The following is an 18,083-nucleotide window of genomic DNA, read 5'->3' as shown; positions in this document are numbered from 1 at the left end:
TAACTGTACATAATCAACTTCTACTGTAACCAGAAACAACCTAAATTACACCTGATTGTTGACATAATTTATACTTACCCTCTTCAAGGGGGTTCAAATTTATCCATTTTGTTGCTTTTTTACACATTACATCCGTTTGTGTCAATCTTAGTGCCTGGTCATTTTTCCTCATTAATTGTTGCTCAAATGCAATCCTGAAAGCATCTGCCATTATGTAAGCTTCTTCTTTACTTTTCTGCAAAAGTCCCAACTGGTTTTGAAAGAAAATTTGAGAGAGTCAGAGGCAACACCCGAACAATTCTTGCCTGAATGCTGAGTCAGATAGCAGATGAAGTCTCCCTGCCTAGTCTGGGTCTACTGTCTGTCTCTGATCTGTTTAACCTACTTAAACTAATCAGTACTTGCCAATTCTCTTCTGCAGCAGCTGCCAGATCTCAACTAGATTACCTTGTGTCAGTCAATTCCCTATCAGTCCAGCTCGTGGACCGCATTACCTTACACAGACCCTGTGCCTGTCCTACTCAATGAGGCAGAGGGGAGAATGCCAAAATACATTTCAGTTCTGCCTGGGGCCATTCCAGAAAATACCACTGAAAATAATTACGAGTATCACCTTTAAATACCTCCCATAGTTGACCCTTACTCTAATCTATGTGATCTTATGCTTTTCTTAATGAATTGCTAATGTTTAGCTGTTAGCTTTCCTATATTTGAAGACCTTAAATTTCATACCTTCAATAAAGGTAAAACATTTTAAAAATGATGGTTGATGTACTGTATTTGTTATTAAAGCCTAATTATAATGGAAGCTATCATCCAATCAACTGCTGGGCATGTGCATGTCACTGTGCTAACATTTTATGTCTACTTGCTCTGCTTCTCAAAACAACCCTTCAAAGTAGTTATTACCCTCCATTTAATATATGTGTCCAAAACCATACAGCTAGAAAATGATGGAGCTAAGACTCAAACCTAGGTCTGGCTGGTACAAAGGTTCCTTCTACTGTACCTTGCTGCTTTTCTAATAAGCTTCATGTTTATCTCCATTAAAAAATGAGGCAGACCCTAGTGATTTTAGCATAAGTGCACCTTTTCCTCTAATACACAGTAATTTTAGGTTCACACATAGACAAAAGAAATACAGATTTGGTAAATATTAACTGCAAATTTAGGCAAACAGTTTTGTGGCTACAATGTCATGGCAAGTACTATTTGTGTATTGGAACCATGTAAACAAAATCCAGTTCACAAGTTAATACTATAAAGTATAAGCTTCATAGCCAATGACTACTAAAAAAAATCTATTATAGATATTTCTAATTATTCTACTAATAGAGAATAATTCTACTAACAGAGGAACAAAAGGAAACCTTTTCATTTTTGATAATATAATACCTCTTGTCTGAGCTGAAGAAGCATTTTCTGAGAGGATGCAGCCATTTTGGCACAGGCGCAGGGGCTCCCTCCAGGGCCACAGCAAAGGCAGGCTCCGAGGACTGCACGCTTTAAATCGAGGCATTACTCCCGTTACCAAGTGTTAGATTGCTTAGGGGCACACACACACATTTCTATTCAGCATGTGATTCAAAGAAACGGGGATAGGAAAACAAAAATAGAAGCCAAGACCAGGATTTTAGGGTCCAAGTGGAAAGTAACTCAAATGAGGAAAGAATGTTGTTGGAACAAAAACATAAAGGAATTCTACCTTCTTTTCACACTCCCAAACCTTTAGCCTGGCATCAGTTTCCTGTAGTTCTGAGTCCTTGGCAGGAAACTGACCTAATGAAGTATTAGCATCCAAATGTGGACTTCCTGTGACTTGGCTTGGCCCTGCTGCCCAGCACTTACTACTGCCAGCTCCTGCCAGGGGGAGCTGCATGTTCAGAAACGAAGAATGAATTTTAATATGTCAATGAAGATAACAATCATCCCTCGACTTCTAAAAAAATACCGTGTGATCATGTAATGTGAGACACAATTAACATAGCTTCTGCTAAAACTACATAAAAGGGGCAGCAAGAGGCCAGCACATCCCCTAATGTCCAAGAATATAATGCACGAAGATACACCAGCAAGGCTGGAGGCCTGCCCTGGGCAACCCATGAGCCTCTCTTGCCCTCAGTTTCAAATTGCTAAGCATGGTGCTTTTCAGGAACATGTAGCAGGCAGCAGTGAGGGAAAGAAAAGTAGAAATTTTCCATCCTGTTCAACTTTCATACCTGCTTACCTACCTCAAGTCCTGAAACCTCTGTAAAGCCACTTTTATCATGACACACATTTTCCTGAGCCATCTTCAGCTGTTTGATATCAAGCATGGCAAGGGCCTCTAAGTATTGCTGATTCAAGACTAGGAAGGGCCATAAAAGAAAGTGTTAGCTGAAGTCTAACTCTGGCATTGTCTAATCTAGTTATACCAACATCATACACTCACTTCTTATAAGCAATGCATACGCAACAGGTGTTGCCCACAAAATTTGGCCCCATCTAGAATAGTGGGTATAAAGTTAGATAATATATATGTAACACTACAGAAAATGTTACTTTTTTTAATGTGGAAGTATCTTAGCTTTGCAACCAAAGTTGGGTCTTCATTTGTTCGAAGAAAATTTGTAGGATATTTCAAAAAGAGAACATACAAATAAAATTATTTGCACTGGTAGATACTGCAAAAACCCGATGATGAGATTTCATAAACTGTGTTAGTGTCAAATGTACCAGCTATCCAAACTGCCAGACTTCTGTTACGAGTTTTCACAAGAGACTCTCAAGCCAAACATTTAGAACAAGAGGGGTCCTCCTATCTTGATCTCCTATCAGAGAGCAGAAAACTAAGTGTTCCCCTCTTGCTGCAGGGTGGAGTGGTAGGGAGGCAGGGGAAGGGGTTTTGATAGGCAGCTTCTGTCCTGGACTAATAACCTGACACAGGAGGAATCTCCAGTGACTGGAGTCAATCACTGGTGTTCAAAGCACCATCTGTGTGCAGTCCTTACCCAGGAGCATTGCCACAGTTCACTTATTACACTACTGAAAGTGTCTCTCCTTGGGCCAGTGACTCGAGATAGAGCTTATTTTGTCCCCTTTAAGCCACCACTTTATAATGGTTTCTGCCAAGAAGGGAAAGTCAAAGTCAGTGTCTTCTCTAAAAATTTTTTTAAGTTGGTACCATTTTAATATTCTTAAAACACCTTAACATTCTTTCATTAACTTTTGTCATAAGGTGGCTTATTATATAAGGGGTGTGTGTGTGTACATATATATATATGTAAAAAAATTTCAAGTTCTTAATGAGTCAAATATCTTGAAAAATTAAGAGTATTTGTCTTAGTGATAAAGTCACAGAAGACACTGTATGAAAGAAAATAATGTTGAATAACTATATAATTATATGTTCCTCCTACTCATGTCCCAATAAATCATATACCTATTCAGGTTCCTCAAACATCAGGTCCTTTATAATTTTGTTTTACCCTAAGTGTAAAAATGAAGGGAAAAAGGGGGAATAGGGAGAGAAATTGCTTAATGGGTATGAGGTTTCATTTTGAAGTGATGAAAATGTTTTGGAACTAGATGGTTGCACAACATTGTGAATGTTATTAATTATTCCCTTTTAAATGGTTGATTTTATGTGAATTTCACCTCAAAAAATTTTTTAATTAAAAAAACCTAAGAGATATATTTCTTCTATTATCCTTAAAATATATTACTTCAAAATACAGTTGACCCTAGAACAACGTGGAGGTTAGGGGCACTGACCCCCTATGCAGTCCTAAATCTGCAAATAACTTTTGACTCTCCAAAAACTTAACTGCCAATGGTTATTGTTGACCAGAAGCTTTACTGGTAACAATAACAGTCGATTAACACATTTTGTTATGTGTAGTATATACTGTATTCTTAAAAGTGAGCTAAAGAAAATGTTAGTAGGAAAATACTTTTACAGTACTATAATGTATTGAAAAATAATACATATTTTAACATATTTTTAAAAAAATCATCAAAATAACACTTTTTACTTACTTGCATTTTGCGACTTGAACATTTTAGTTTCTTCTGTTTTCAGTTTCAAAGTTTCTTTGAGGACTGCATTTTCACAATTTAGCCTGGAAAAAAGTACCCTCCAAATAACTAAAACATTAACACTTCATAGTTGACTGAGAATATTTTTATCCCATAATTAAAACAGAAAAATTCAAATACAATTTTTTTCTCCTTCAAAACAGTCTAGAATTTGTGTCAAAAAACAACAGCTTAAAGGAGTGTGATAAAATTTTGAACAGCTTAAAGGAGTGTGATAAAATTTTGATTAGCCCTTGTGTATAATCAGAAATATCTCTAAGGCATCCATTTTAAATACTTACTCTCTTTAATAAAGTTTTAGTCAACTTAATAACCAATTTAACACCAACTAAATGCTTAGGCCACCTTAAAAAACCTGCTTAAAAAGGTACATAGGCACAAACTTCCAGTTCTAAGTCCTGGAGATGTAATATATAGCATGGTCAGTATAGTTAATAATACTGTATTATACAGTTGAAAGTTGCTAAGAGAATAGATCTTAAAAGTTCTCATCACAAGAAAAAAATTTGTAACTATACAGGCTTTCTGTGGTGATCATTTTACAATATATACAAATATCAGATCATTATGCTGTACACCTGAAAACTTATGCAATGGTGTCTGGCAGTTGTATCTCAATTAAAAAGATACACAGGGAGCTTTTATCTGTTGAATAAAAATTGGAATTATTACTGAGTTCCTAAATTGCCCAGCATGAAAGCGTTTAAAAAATTGTTTTTGGAAGTAAAAACAGTAGCCAGATTATCTGACCAATTTATAGCTTTAAATAAAATGCCTATCAAGACATTTTGTGATATTTGTGGGGACTGTTACATGATCTGCCTATGATTGGCTTCAGTCCATTAAAAGTGGTCACACAGTTAAGCTAATCAATTAAAAGTGAAATGTAAATCTAAGGTATTCCTTCTCCATGATTTACTTAACAAATTAATAAAATTTAAAATAGGTTTCTCAAGCAAGGTCTACAGCCCTTAGGGAATAAAGCACCTTTGTTAGTGCAACCTCTTCCTAAGACTCAAGATCTGTCATTTTCAAACTGAATTCTGAATAACTATGGTTATGAAGGAATTATTCATATGCTCACAAACAGTTTATTAGATCCACTTCACTACTTTATACATTGTAATTTAAAAAAAAACTTATTCATTCAGATGAATTAACTTTGCTGTCTGGTTAACCATTTTTCTGCAGCCTTCATTAAAAAAGCATCATCTGACAGCTCAGCTTAATTGAAGAGTATCCTAAAAGGCAATCTGTTAACTGAGGGTAAATCTGTGTATGTGAATCAGAATTTTCTGGGTTCTGTGCAGCCAAAACAAACAAACAAACAAAAAACCCATTAAACTTATAATATCTTAATGAGGCTATGGGGATACAGGCACTTTCATGCTTTGCTGGTAGGAATGCAAAGCGGTACATGCCTTATAGAAAGGAATTGGCAGCATCTAATAAATCTACATATGCATTCACCTTTTGACCTAGAAATTCTTCTAAGAATTTACCCTGAAAATACATCTCCAACAACACAAAAGTATGTAATGTCAAGCCTGTTTGCTGCAGCACTGCTTGTAACTGCAAAATACTGGAAACAGTGCAAGTGCCTATCTGTGGGAGAATGGTTGAGTAAACTATGGCATATCCATACAATGAAGTGATTTCCAGGATATATTGTTAAATGGAAAGAACAGTGCAAAAGAGAATCTGCAGTAAACCGTCTTTTGGGTAAGAGAGAAGGGGAAATAAGAAAACATACATATATATCTGCCCATTTGTGCAAACAGAAACACAGGAAGGATAAATCAGAAAAAAGACTGGTTATCTACAGATAGCGAGGGGAGGGAAGAATGGCGGGAGGGAAGAATGGCAGGAGGTGGGAATGGGGTAGAGGACATGGGGTGGGCGGTGACATTTCTCTGAATATACCTCTGAATAATTCTAATGTTTGGAAACGTCAGTGCTTCACAAAGTCAAAAATAAACAAGATAAATAAGTAAATCAACAAGCATAAGTGAAAAAAACCCTAAAATAGAATATGGACAGAAACAAATTAACTTAAATGAATAGCTTCAAATTAACAATACTGAAGAGAAAAAAGAAAAAACAAAATAAGTTTTGAACACACTATTTTGATTATATACTCTCAGGCCAAAAACTAAACAAATATTGAATTCTGGTTAGTAGGTTTGATTTTACAATGGTCTGTATTAGCAATTCTAACGTTACTTGCTGCATATTCTATGATGGAACAAATAAACATTATTGGGTAGTAGGAGGCAGGTTTTTCACTGTGGAAATTATAAACATGAGAAGGGGCAAGGTCAAAATGAATCCTGTGGTGGCAGTCTATAGTTAGAAGTATGGGTTTCAAATTCAGGGTTTTGAAATAGATTGATAGATAGATACATGATTGGTAGGGAGATGGATGACTGATAGAGAAAGAGATGATGGAGATGTATGTATGTGTCAGGGTATGTGTCTGGGTATTTGCCAGCTCTGTTCTCTGGGAGGACCTTATAGCCATGATTGTCCAATAGCAATGAGCATACCTAGCGCTCAGATCTTGCTTTCTAAACACCATTCCACCACCAAAAGGAACCAGGGATCCTTCATGAAATGTTTAACATGGTAGGCATACTAGCTAGAATATCTTGTATCAGAAAGCAGGAAAGAGCCCAGGGAACAGGGAGATGACAAAAACCGCAGTAGCCAGCTTAGAGGGGCTCCCATTGACTGAAGTTGGAAAATTTCAAGCATCAAAAGGAATTATGATAGTAATGGCTTTTAACCCATCAATGTAAGAATCGTAAGTCCACACTTTTATAAACAAATAGGGGAGAAGAAAAAACTTACAGTAAAATGCAAATAAAAAATAAAGGAATTAGAAGATTAACATTTGGCAAACAATGTAGTAATTGCTTCAGGCAGAGTAATCAGACATAAAAGCTAGTGAATTAAAGTCTGATAAATCAAAGTATATTTAAATAATCTCAATGTGTCTCCCCATGAGATGTTTAATAATTGCAGGGGCAAAGATACAGTTCATCTCCTGCTTTTCAAAAGTTCACATTATGCCACTTCCCTTTATGAAAGATCTACATTTAGTACCTGTTTTCCCTAACAGAAATCCAAGGAGGGTTTTCGCTTTTACCAAAAAAAAGCAGAAAGCAAAAATAGCATTCAGCGTTTGTCCTGCAGCAAGCTGTTGAAGTTGCTGCCTGCACCCTGAGTGGTACCCGCCAAACACCCTCCCCAAGAACTACCCTCAGCACCAAGGCGCCATAGCTTTAAATTATGTCTGGGAGCTTCTGTGCTTTACCTCATTTATTTTGTGCGTCCCTTGGCAAGATGTGTCCTAAGCATCAGCCTAAGAGAAGTTATTTTTTGGGTCTGGGAATGCTAAGAACAATTTCATGTAAATTAATGGTAATTGTTTCTTTGATTTACATCATTCAGCTTATGAAAGGTTTCATGGCAAGGCTGTGCATTCAGACAGTGGGGGAAACCTGTAGTGGCTTTCCAATGGAGGAGGAGGCAGACACCATACCTTAACCAAGTCTTTAAGAGTCACATCCTATGAATGGGATAAGTAAATGTCTCACACATCCTGCTATGATGCACTAAGAATATAACATTGCTTCACTGGTAATACTGCTAAAAATGCACAACCTGAATTTAATTTAGAAATACTAGACATTGCCATTGTGGGATAGTCTAGGAAATAACTGACCTGTTCTCCTCAAAAAATGTCAAGGACAAAGAAACACTGATAATTGTTTCCAACTAAAGGAAACTAAACTTTAGACATGACAATCACATACACTGTGGGATTCTGGATTGGATCCTGGAACAGGGGACTTTTTTCTCTTTTGCTATGAGGGTATTATTAGGATAATGGCAAATCTAAATAAAGTCTATACATTAAATAATAGTATTGGATTAATGTCTTGGTTTTGATAACTGTACTATGGTGATAAAAGAGAATGTCCCTTTTTAAAAAATACAAACTGTATAGAGGAATGGACCTTACATACGCAATTTACTCTTAAATGGTTCTGAAAAAATTTATATCTATATATATATATATATAACTATAAAGAGAAAGAAAAAATGATAAGGCAAACATAAGGAGTTAAAATTAGGAGATGCTGATCAGATACATAGCAGTTCTTTGTACTATTCTTGTAACCTTTCTGTAAGTCTTCAATTATTTCAAAAGTTAAGAAATAATAAATCTAAAAATTAGGTACGAAGCCATTTATAACTCCAATATTGTCAAATGAAGTTCCCAATGACTGACTTCATAATAAATGTAATTTAAACTTATTTTAAAAATTCACATTAAAAAAAGAATTGCTGAAAAGATTTTGTTTGAAAAAAGCAGTGCCAAAGCTAAAATACCTTGGAAAACATGACTCTTACATTGTATTTTAAAGTACAATTTATATTTTTTTAAAAGAAGAAATTAACACTAACAAAAATATGGAACTGGTAAGTGGATAAGCAGTAAGAATTTTATAATATTTACAATTAGCTCAAAGAAAGCCAAAGCTACAGTTAAACTACACATACTCGAAAGATTTCCAGAAAAAAACTATGGAATAATAAATACAAACCTGTCATATTTTAGGGTCCACGTTTCCTCTATATTTTTAAATCTATTCTGATCAAATTCTATTTCCCACTGCAAGGCATTTATTTCCTATAGAAAGAAAATAGCATTTTCATGCAAAATTACTGTAAATAAATCACTTCAGGATATTGTGAACAGCTGAAATAATTTAATCACTTTACAGAAGTAGATTAAAGTTGAAAAAACTATAGTTCAAAAAGAGTCTATGACATTTGTAAATACATATAACATACCTCTTTAACACTCAAAAAAGCTTTGCCAAAATTTGCTTACTATAGGGAAAAATTACAAATTGTTTAGCTTCAAAATTTGCTGGTTTCAATCTAGATTTCTCAACACCCCCGCCCACAGCCCATGTACACCCCACAGCAGAACACACTCTTGGAAGTCGGAGCCCAGGGCACTCCCAACAGGCACAGGAACATGACCTTCTAAGGTGATTGATTCCTAACTACCTTTTTAGTAAAGATGAGATGGTCAAAAAGAGGCAGGCTCTGCCAGGCAAGCAGAGAAAAAAAAAAGGAAAAATAGGAAGTTGACGTCAGCATGGCAGGCCTCCTACTACCTTGAAATAGGGAAATAAAAGAAACAATTCTTTCCCATATGACAATCTGTTTTGGATTGTAAGCTCTGTAAATGGGAAGGGACCGTATGAAGTTGAAACACACCTAGCAGAGGGCATGCCCAATGACATATCCATTAATGTGGTGATTTTCAAGGAAATACTCTTTGAAAGCTTATTGGACTAACAAGTCTACACTGAAAGTAGAGAATACCTTCTCCAAGGATCTCTTTTGCTCCATAGTTTTTTGAAGCACTGCCTGGGTATGGCTTGTAGCTTTGCCGAATACTGCCTAAGAAAAATAAAAATCGTATTACTATAAAATTTCTAATCACTCCCATATGCAAAGTAAAGTTCACATTTTTATTTTAAGACAATGTTAAATGAACTTGAGAATTTCCACAAAGACAACCTTTTGTGGAAAGTTTGGTAGTTCAAAACTCAGAAGATACTGATTTGGCTCTTTCCCAGTGAATGTGAAAAGAATGAATGTATGTTCCACACACAGACTTGCATGTGAACATTCAGAGCAGTACTGTTCATAATAGCCAAGAAGTGGAAACAACCTAAAAGCCCATCAACTGGTGAAAGGATAAACAAAGTGTGGTATAGCTATACAGGGGCATAATATTTGGCAATAAAAGGAAGAAAGTTCTGCCATGCTACACCATGCATGAACTTCAAAAACATGCTCATTAAAAGAACCAGATGCAAAATAATCCAGACATGTATTCTATGATTCTGTTTATGTAAAACTGAAAAGACAAAGCTATCAGACAAGGTAGATTCATGGTTGTCTGGTGGGGATGGGAATGGGGAGTGACTGCTAATGTCTAAGAAGTTGGGGGTGTTGGACATGTTCTAAAATCAGATTGTGGTGATGGTTCTGCAACTCGGAGCTTAGTACCAGTAAACTGTATGCTTAAAATGAATGAAATTCATGGCATGTAAATTATGCCTCAGTAACAGTTTTTAAAAAGCTATACCTAAAAGAATCTCTATATTAAGCACTGATGGTTTTGTTTTAAAAGCATTTAAAACCATACCACTTGTTATTGGAATGTGTTGTGTTAAACTTTAAAAATAACTCCTTACCATACTTTGAAGGATTTTTAATGCTTCCTTTTTACCTTCAAGTTGTCTTTGAGATGCCTCAAGTTCAGTTTTTAAAATTTCTACCTCCTAAGGAGAGAAATAAAATTATCTTCCTATCTGTAAGATATGCAACCCCAAAATTATCACTTTGGATAGTTTACATTTATGCTCAACATATATTTTGACTCAAAGCACTCTGACCTTACAAATGAGGTTAGAAATTCCTACAGGCTTTTTAAATGGACTGGACAAGTGAAAACTTCAAGTGCCAGTTGTGACTAAAAGCCCAAATCTTTTGCTTTTACCCATCTAGGCCACACAGCTAATAATTTGAAAAAATGTTTAGCTCACATTAAATAAGCACATGATCATCCACACAGCTATCATAGCTATTATGGGTTGAATTGTGTCCCCACAAAAGATATCTAATTCCTGGTACTATGAATGTGACTTTATTTAGAAATAGGGCTTTTGCAAATGTAATCAAGCTCAAATGAGGTCATAATGGATTAGAGTAGGCCTCAATCCAATGACTGGTGTTCTTATGAAATGAGGGCAATTTGGACACAGACACACAAGGGAGGTCATGTAATGACAGAAGCAGAGATTGGAGGGATGTGGCTACAGGCAAAGGAATGTCAGGGATTGTCAGGGCCAACCACCAGAAGCCAGCAAGAGGCAAAGGATTCTCCTCTAGACCTTTCAGAGGGAACATGGCCCACTGACAACTTGATTTCAGATTTCCAAATTTCTGATTTCTCCTTTTTTTCTCCAGGAGATTAGAGAAGTAGCTGAAGATTAGGAGGGGTAAAAGAACTGGTAGGCTCGTATACATAAATAGCTTTTCTGAGAAACAAGGAGGGTAAGAAACAGAGGATGCCAAATGAAAGTTATGAGCTTCACACTGTAGCTCATCAAGAATATTTGGAAAGCCAACATTTCCTTTCCATGCAATTTTAGTATTACTTAAACAAAACATCAATGGACCATATTCGCATAAGAATTTTCATATCAGCCAGAGTACCTACCTCTAAAGTTTCATGAAGAAGTTGTCTTAATTCTACATTTGACAGTTCTGAATTAGAATCTGTCAGGAAAAAAAAAAACATTTAAATATTTTCTTTGACTAGTTGAATACAGGATGTTTGTTTACAAAATATCAAATGTGGGGTTCTTCTAAATTGCAAAGAGAAATGTGGTAAACCAAATAATACATATAGGTAGCTTAAAATATTTCACAAATGAGAAGACATACATTTGAATAAAAATACCCTTTAAAAAAGGACTATTGTAAAATTATTGTTAATGAATTGGTTAATTACTACATTGAGATACAATATAGTTGACCCTTGAACCACATGGCCATTAGGAGCACTGACCCCCGTCCAGTCGAAAATCCAAGTATGACTTCTGATTTCCCAAAAACTGAATTACTAGTAGCCTACTGTTGACCAGAAGCCTTACTAATAACATAGTCAATTAACACATTTTTTATGTCGTATGTATTATCCACTGCATTCTTACAATAAGCTAGAGAAAAGAAAATGTTATTAAGATCATAAGGAAGAGAAAATACAGTACTGTATTGTATTTATTGAAAAAAATCTGTGTGTGAGTGGACCTGTGCAGTTTAAACCCATGATGTGCAAGGGTCAACTGTATTAAAAAACTATAAACATTGATGAGTAAAATAAATTTTGGTGTTTGACTTAAGTTTGATCATTCTAATAATATGAATTTCTAAGAAGTAATCTGAATTTAATTTATTTCCAAGATTGACTAGAAGTCTCCTGTAAATTTATTCACTCCTTAATGTGATCAATTGAGACACTAAACTGAGTTTCCTAGGAGCTTCATTTTCATCTCAGTCTCACTGGTAATAGAAAAACATTAAAGTGGTAAATTACAAGCAAGAGGATAAGAAGTAAAATCAAGAAAAAGTTTTTTAGAATATTTTAGGGACACTAAAAATTTCTCAAAATGATTTTCTTCTTTGCTGTTATGAACTTTGATCAACATGAGAGTATTCAAGGTAAATCATGTTTTCACTCAGATGATACAGGGTTCCCACAAGGGAGGGAAGTGACTTTAGGTTGGCAATGACAAGTTCTGTTCTAATACTTGTGGTAGGCATAAGAATGGCCCCCAAAGATGTCCACATCCTAATCTCCAGATTCCATGAATATGAGGCAAAAGGGACTTTGCAGGTATAATTAAATTAAAGACCAGGAGATTATTCTGGGTCATTCGGGTGGGCCCAGGCATCCTTATTTCAGTGTAAGGGGAGTAGGAGAGCTGGTGTCAGAGCAATGCACATGGGAAAGACGCCACCAGTCACTGCTGGCTTTGGAGATGGAAGAAGGTGGAATGCAGGTGGCCTCTAGAACCTGGAAAAGCCAAGGGAATGGATTTTCCCCTAGAGCCTCCAGAAGGAATGCAACCCTGCTGATACCTTGAGTTTAGCCCTGGGAGACCCATTTTGGACTTCTGACCCACAGAACAGGAAGGTAATAAATCTGTGTTGTTTTAAGGCCATTATACTTATGGTAATTTGGAAATTACCTATTAGCAATAGGAAACACACAGAATATCCTTACCGAGGATCAGGCCAACTTGAGGCAAAAGTCCGTAACACAACAAAACAGGAGCTCACACTATTGCTATTACACCTTGTTTATATCCCAGTAGTTTCCTCACATTTTGATAAAAGCATCTTAGCATCACGTAGTTTTCTACATCTTGCTTGAAAAACAGCACCCATCCTCTATGCATAAGGAATTGGAAGAAAACTATGTAAAGAATCCCATCCTAATTTCAGAAAGGTTTGAAGGATGGGGCTAGATCTCCGGCTGCAACAACATTTTTGTAAATCTGAGACCATGTTTCTAAAATTATTTTCATGTTCTCATTTGTATTTGCTCCACTTTGGTGGGGGGAAGTTTTACAACATGGATTACCAAAGATTCAGCTGTGCACAGTGTAGGTATGGACTTATGTGTGGTTCCCAGTCATTTTGGAATTGTCATATTCTGTCACAATGTGATTCTTTCCTTTAGGTCTGGCATAATTTATTTTTGGTTATGATAAATTAAGATTAATTTTGTTTTGAAAATTTTTGAGACTTTCATGACATCCTTAAAATGCCTGGAAGCGTATCTGTTCTGCCTGGAACACTCAGTCCCCAGATAAGCACCAGGCTTGGGCATCAGTTCATTCCAGTGCTGCAATATCACCCTCTTAGAGAGGCCTCCCCTGACCCTGGCCTGAAACACCATTGCTGTCCCTTCACTTACTACTGCTCAATGTTATAAGCTGTTGATTTGTAGATTTATTTGCTGTATTCTCGACTAGAAATGTAAACTCCATGACATTAGGGCCTTTGACAGGTTTGTTCACTGATGTTATTCCCATAACCTAAAACTGTCCCAGGCACCTAATAGGTACCCAATAAATACTTGTTGATTGAGAGAAAAAAAGGATAAATGAAGCATATTACTAAATCACAAAAAAGCAAGGTAGGTAATCACTCACTGGTATCACTAACGTAAGTATTAATGCAGAATAACTACTGTACTTTATAATTTGTATAATATCAATTACTTTTGTACTATCATCAACCCCAAGAGGTGAATAAAGATGAATTTCTAAAGTCCACTATGGTGTTCAAAGGGTGGCAGCATGGGTAAGATTCACGGGATCCCAGGAAGAAAGGACACTGGGCTTTCTTACCAGTGCTACTTTGTCGTCTGTAATGGGAAATTCCGGACCCTTCAGAGTATGCACCTTGCAAGCTGTTATGCTTGGAATACTGAAAAATCGCACCACTCCTTTCTTCCCCCTTTCTTGGAAATGGAGGAGGGCTAAAGCTCTTTCCATCCGATCTTTTTCTAGATGTAAATAAATGTGAAACTTGAACTTCACAAATACCGCCAGGCTTCCTTCCAAAGCCATACCCTAAGTCACCATCTGCCAAGTCATCATCCTCAGTTTCCCAGGTCTGCACCTCTGCCGCACTGGGCGGCCTTGCCACTCCACTCATCAGCCAGACGCTGTCTTTACCATAAGGAAAAACAGGGTATCTGTAGTTAGGAAAAACAGTAGTGAAAAAATCGTCAGTATATAAAGTTGGGTTTTCCAGGGAAGAAAATTCCCTCCTGTATAATGCAGGTATGAGCACCCCAGCAATGCACCAGCACACAAGTGCCCCTTGCAATCCAGTTCAAGGTATTGAACATTTCAGGGCTTTTTAGGGAAGAAAAGATCCAACCTCTTATTTCTAAGATTGCAGTGAATTGTAAGGGAGTAGGAAAGGCTTTTACTGAATCCAATAATGAAATGTACTGATCAGGATAAAGCACATAAGCCTTTGCCAAGGAAACAGAACACCCTTGATAAACTTACAAAAGAAAGGGTTGGAACTTAACAGGCCTAAAGCTATACAAAATTCACAAATCTGAAAAACAAGACTTCCAAAGGCTAAGATCATCTTGCCTCTGTCCCTTCACTGCCCGTTATCCACTTCAGGTGCTCAGGGCTGCATTGGGCTCTCTTAAGGCTCCATTTGCTTCATTTCCTATTTCTGTGCAGACACAATTAGTGGAGGTTTAGCATCTGGGACAGTGATGGGTGAGAGGAAAGAAGGTGCCCCTCTTTCATTGCTCCCTCTTTTCTTTCTCGAAGCCCGCCAGCTTGTCTTCAAAACCCTCTGTTTCAAAGCACAGGGTAAAAGCCAAAGGTCTTCCCATGGCTCACCTCCGACCCCACGCCCCCATCCCAGGCTGGCCGCCCTGGCCTCACAGTGTCCCAGTGTCCATGAGCACACCAGGCGTTCCTGCCCGGAGCTCGCGCTCTCTCTGCCTGGGCTGCGCTTCCTGCAGGTAATCACACACCTGGCTCCTCACCTCCTTGGGGTCCTTCCTTCAGAGTCGCCTTCTCAGTGGGGCCTTTCTTGATACCCCATCTAAAATACAAAAGTCTTTTCATCCCCCTTCTTTATGTTTCACCTTAGCATTGAGGATATAACAGACTCCTTATTTTACTCATTTTTCAAAACATGCTGTTAAAGGGGATAGGCAGTACCAAAGTGCAAGCCTAGTGAAGCAGGAAGTGGCTCTGGCCGGCCTATGGATTACAAAAGGTAATGGTGCCTCACAAAAGGTAAGGTGACCTCAAAATGTTCCTCCACCAGAGCCCCAGGCTGCTGTATCTAGTTGGCCCTCAGGGGAACACAAGCTCCATAACGGTAGACATTTTTGTCTGTCTGAATCACCACTACATTCCCCATGCCTAGAACAGAATCCGAGACATACTTGGTGTTCAATAAATACTTTTTAAATAAATGAATAAAGGAAGGAAGGAATAAACAAACTGAAGTACTTGCCTTTAGGGAAGAAAAATAAAACAGCCTCCTCAGCAAGGTTCCACACTGGGTACTGAGGAGCTAACTACCTATCCTTCGAGCCTGAAGAAAACATTTTCAGGGAGAAACGCCCAAGGAGAAACCCCGTCATGCAGCTCCCCTCCGGCTGCAGGCACCTGCCTGGCGGCTGACCAGCACCAGAAATGCTCAGCCTGTCCCCTTGGTACAGTAACAGGGACTTTCATCACCAAGCATTTCACAACAACTCTTCTGCTATAGTTTAGAAATCTTTCACACTTTTCTCAAGACTCATTTAAAAAAAAGGAAAATAAACACACCTGACTTTTTTTCTAAGTACCCTGCTGTTGAAGTAGTTGCTTGTCAGGACTTTAAAAGATTATTAAATCTGTCTTGCACTTCTTGCTGAGATCTCTTGTTCTTCCATTGTTAAAAGCATACATCTGATCCTGTTTGAAGGGGTTTCTGTTCAAACAGAAGGTCAAGTACATCATATATTTTCAATGTTTGAAAGGCCCTTAAAGATTTGAACAGATACATCATAAAAGAAGATACATGGGTGGAAAGAGGCTCAACATCATTAGCCATCACAACTGGAAGATGTAAACTACAGTGAGTCTCTATCACAGATCACTGCCAATTCCAAGTGTTGCCAAGGACGAGAACATCCACATACCCTTAAACATTGTTGACAGGAGAATAAAATAATAGAACCACCCAGGAAAAGTCTGACAATTTCTTTTAAACAAGTGACCCAGCAATTGCATTCTTGGTATTTGCTCAAAAAGAAAACATGTTCATACAAAGACGTATGCATCGATGTTCATAGCATTTTTCAAATTAGCTCCAAGCTGGAAACAACCCAAATGTCTACCAGCAGGTAAACAAATTGTGTTATGTCCATAAAACAGAATATATTCAGCAAAGAAGAATTAATTCTTGATATATGCCACAATGTGGATGAAGCTTACAGACATGCTAACAGTCCTGCATGAAATTCTGCAAAGTTAATGTATATGATGGATAACAGATGAATGGTTGCCTGGGGTGGGAAGGATGACTTCAACGGTCATAAGGAAACTTTTTTGGGATGACAGAAAAACCTTACATCTTGACTAGAGCGATGGTTTGTCAAAACTCATTAGACTGCAGACTTAACATGCATTTTATTATATATAAATTATACTTCAATGATATGTTGAAAAATTGTTTTGACATACAAAAAAAGGAACCTTTTACTGTATTGGGAGATGAGAAGTGTGTTACTCAATTGTGCCCTCTTAGATATTAAAATTATTAAACTGGATGCCTTAAATCAGCAACAACTCTTTAAAAACTATGTAATAATAGCACTGTTGCTTATCTTCTGTATACTAGGCACTATTCTAAGTGCTGTACTTAGATTATTCCACTTAATCTTCACAAACACTCCTCAAGACAATGCTATTATTATTGGTTAAATACAGACAATTAAATTGAAGCTTAGAGAGGTTAAGTAACATAACTAATTAGGCAAAGCCAGATTCTGAATCCAGACCCCTGATGTCAGAGACATGGTTACTCTCTTAGCCACTGCTTTCTATCATTTACAGAATTTCAATGAGATTGATACCAGTGTAAAACAAGTTTCTGCTATTTATAACATCAAATAGAACTGAAAGTAAAAGTCTAAAGTAAATAGTTTTAGCAACACTCAACAGTCTATTGGACCCACTTTTCCCCCAATTTGTATAAAATAACTTTGGTTCCTTTACAAGTTTATTTTCCAATAAATTTGTCTTTTAATTTGTCAAGGTACATAGAAAATTATTTATGGAATCAAACAATAATCGCTCAGAGGCTGTGTTCTACCTCTCGTGCAGATTCCTGCTTATAAATGCAGCCTCACACCTCTATTCAGGAGGGTGTGGACAGGGTTAGGCAGCAAGCAGTGAAGAAAATGGAATTGGTCAACACAAAGGAAAAAGCAGTAAGAGGAAAGAGTAAGCAATTTTGGGATTACCAAGAATATTTTTTAATGTGCCACATATATTCAGGATCCGTGGATATGTTCTCTCACTGTTCAGAGTTGAACATACGGAGCTTTCACATGGTGCAACGCTGCTTTCTTTTTTATTTATTTATTTATGTGTGTATGTATGTATGTATGTATGTATGTATTTATTTTCTACTCTTTTTTTAAAAGTAACTTCAGGAACTGTTGGCTGTGTACTCTCTTCTCCATTTTATGTACTAAAATCAATATGTAGTACAGTCAAATTAAACTTGACTTCTGGAACACATTTTCTAAGAAAGGGAAAATATTAGATGTTGGCTAACATTCCATTCAACCAGAACAGAAC

General features: G+C 37.0%; 1 protein-coding gene across 6 annotated transcripts in view; it reads right to left on the bottom strand.

Moving 5' to 3' along the window:
* The window catches only part of CCDC125 (coiled-coil domain containing 125), a 31,019-nt gene that overhangs the window by 10,412 nt on the left and 2,524 nt on the right, over window positions 1-18,083 (bottom strand). For 3 of the 6 annotated variants that reach the window (XM_073235476.1, XM_017639694.3, XM_017639695.3), the window contains exons 2-11: window positions 16,062-16,206; window positions 14,094-14,443; window positions 11,393-11,451; window positions 10,365-10,451; window positions 9,484-9,561; window positions 8,691-8,776; window positions 4,018-4,100; window positions 2,232-2,347; window positions 1,396-1,503; window positions 79-250 (exon numbers count right to left, since the gene is read on the bottom strand). In XM_073235476.1, the coding sequence (XP_073091577.1) occupies window positions 79-250; window positions 1,396-1,503; window positions 2,232-2,347; window positions 4,018-4,100; window positions 8,691-8,776; window positions 9,484-9,561; window positions 10,365-10,451; window positions 11,393-11,451; window positions 14,094-14,403 (1,099 nt within the window). In that variant the 5' untranslated portion in view covers window positions 14,404-14,443; window positions 16,062-16,206. Of the gene's footprint in view, window positions 1-78; window positions 251-1,395; window positions 1,504-2,231; window positions 2,348-4,017; window positions 4,101-8,690; window positions 8,777-9,483; window positions 9,562-10,364; window positions 10,452-11,392; window positions 11,452-14,093; window positions 14,444-15,253; window positions 15,325-16,061; window positions 16,207-18,083 lie in introns of all 6 variants that reach the window. The other 3 variants (XM_037026122.2, XM_037026123.2, XM_017639696.3) reach the window with 3 other exon arrangements.

This window comes from Manis javanica, chromosome 1, assembly GCF_040802235.1.
Source record: "Manis javanica isolate MJ-LG chromosome 1, MJ_LKY, whole genome shotgun sequence".
Taxonomy (NCBI): domain Eukaryota; kingdom Metazoa; phylum Chordata; class Mammalia; order Pholidota; family Manidae; genus Manis; species Manis javanica.
Note: the sequence above shows the minus strand (reverse complement) of the source record. Positions and strands in the feature narration are given on the sequence as shown.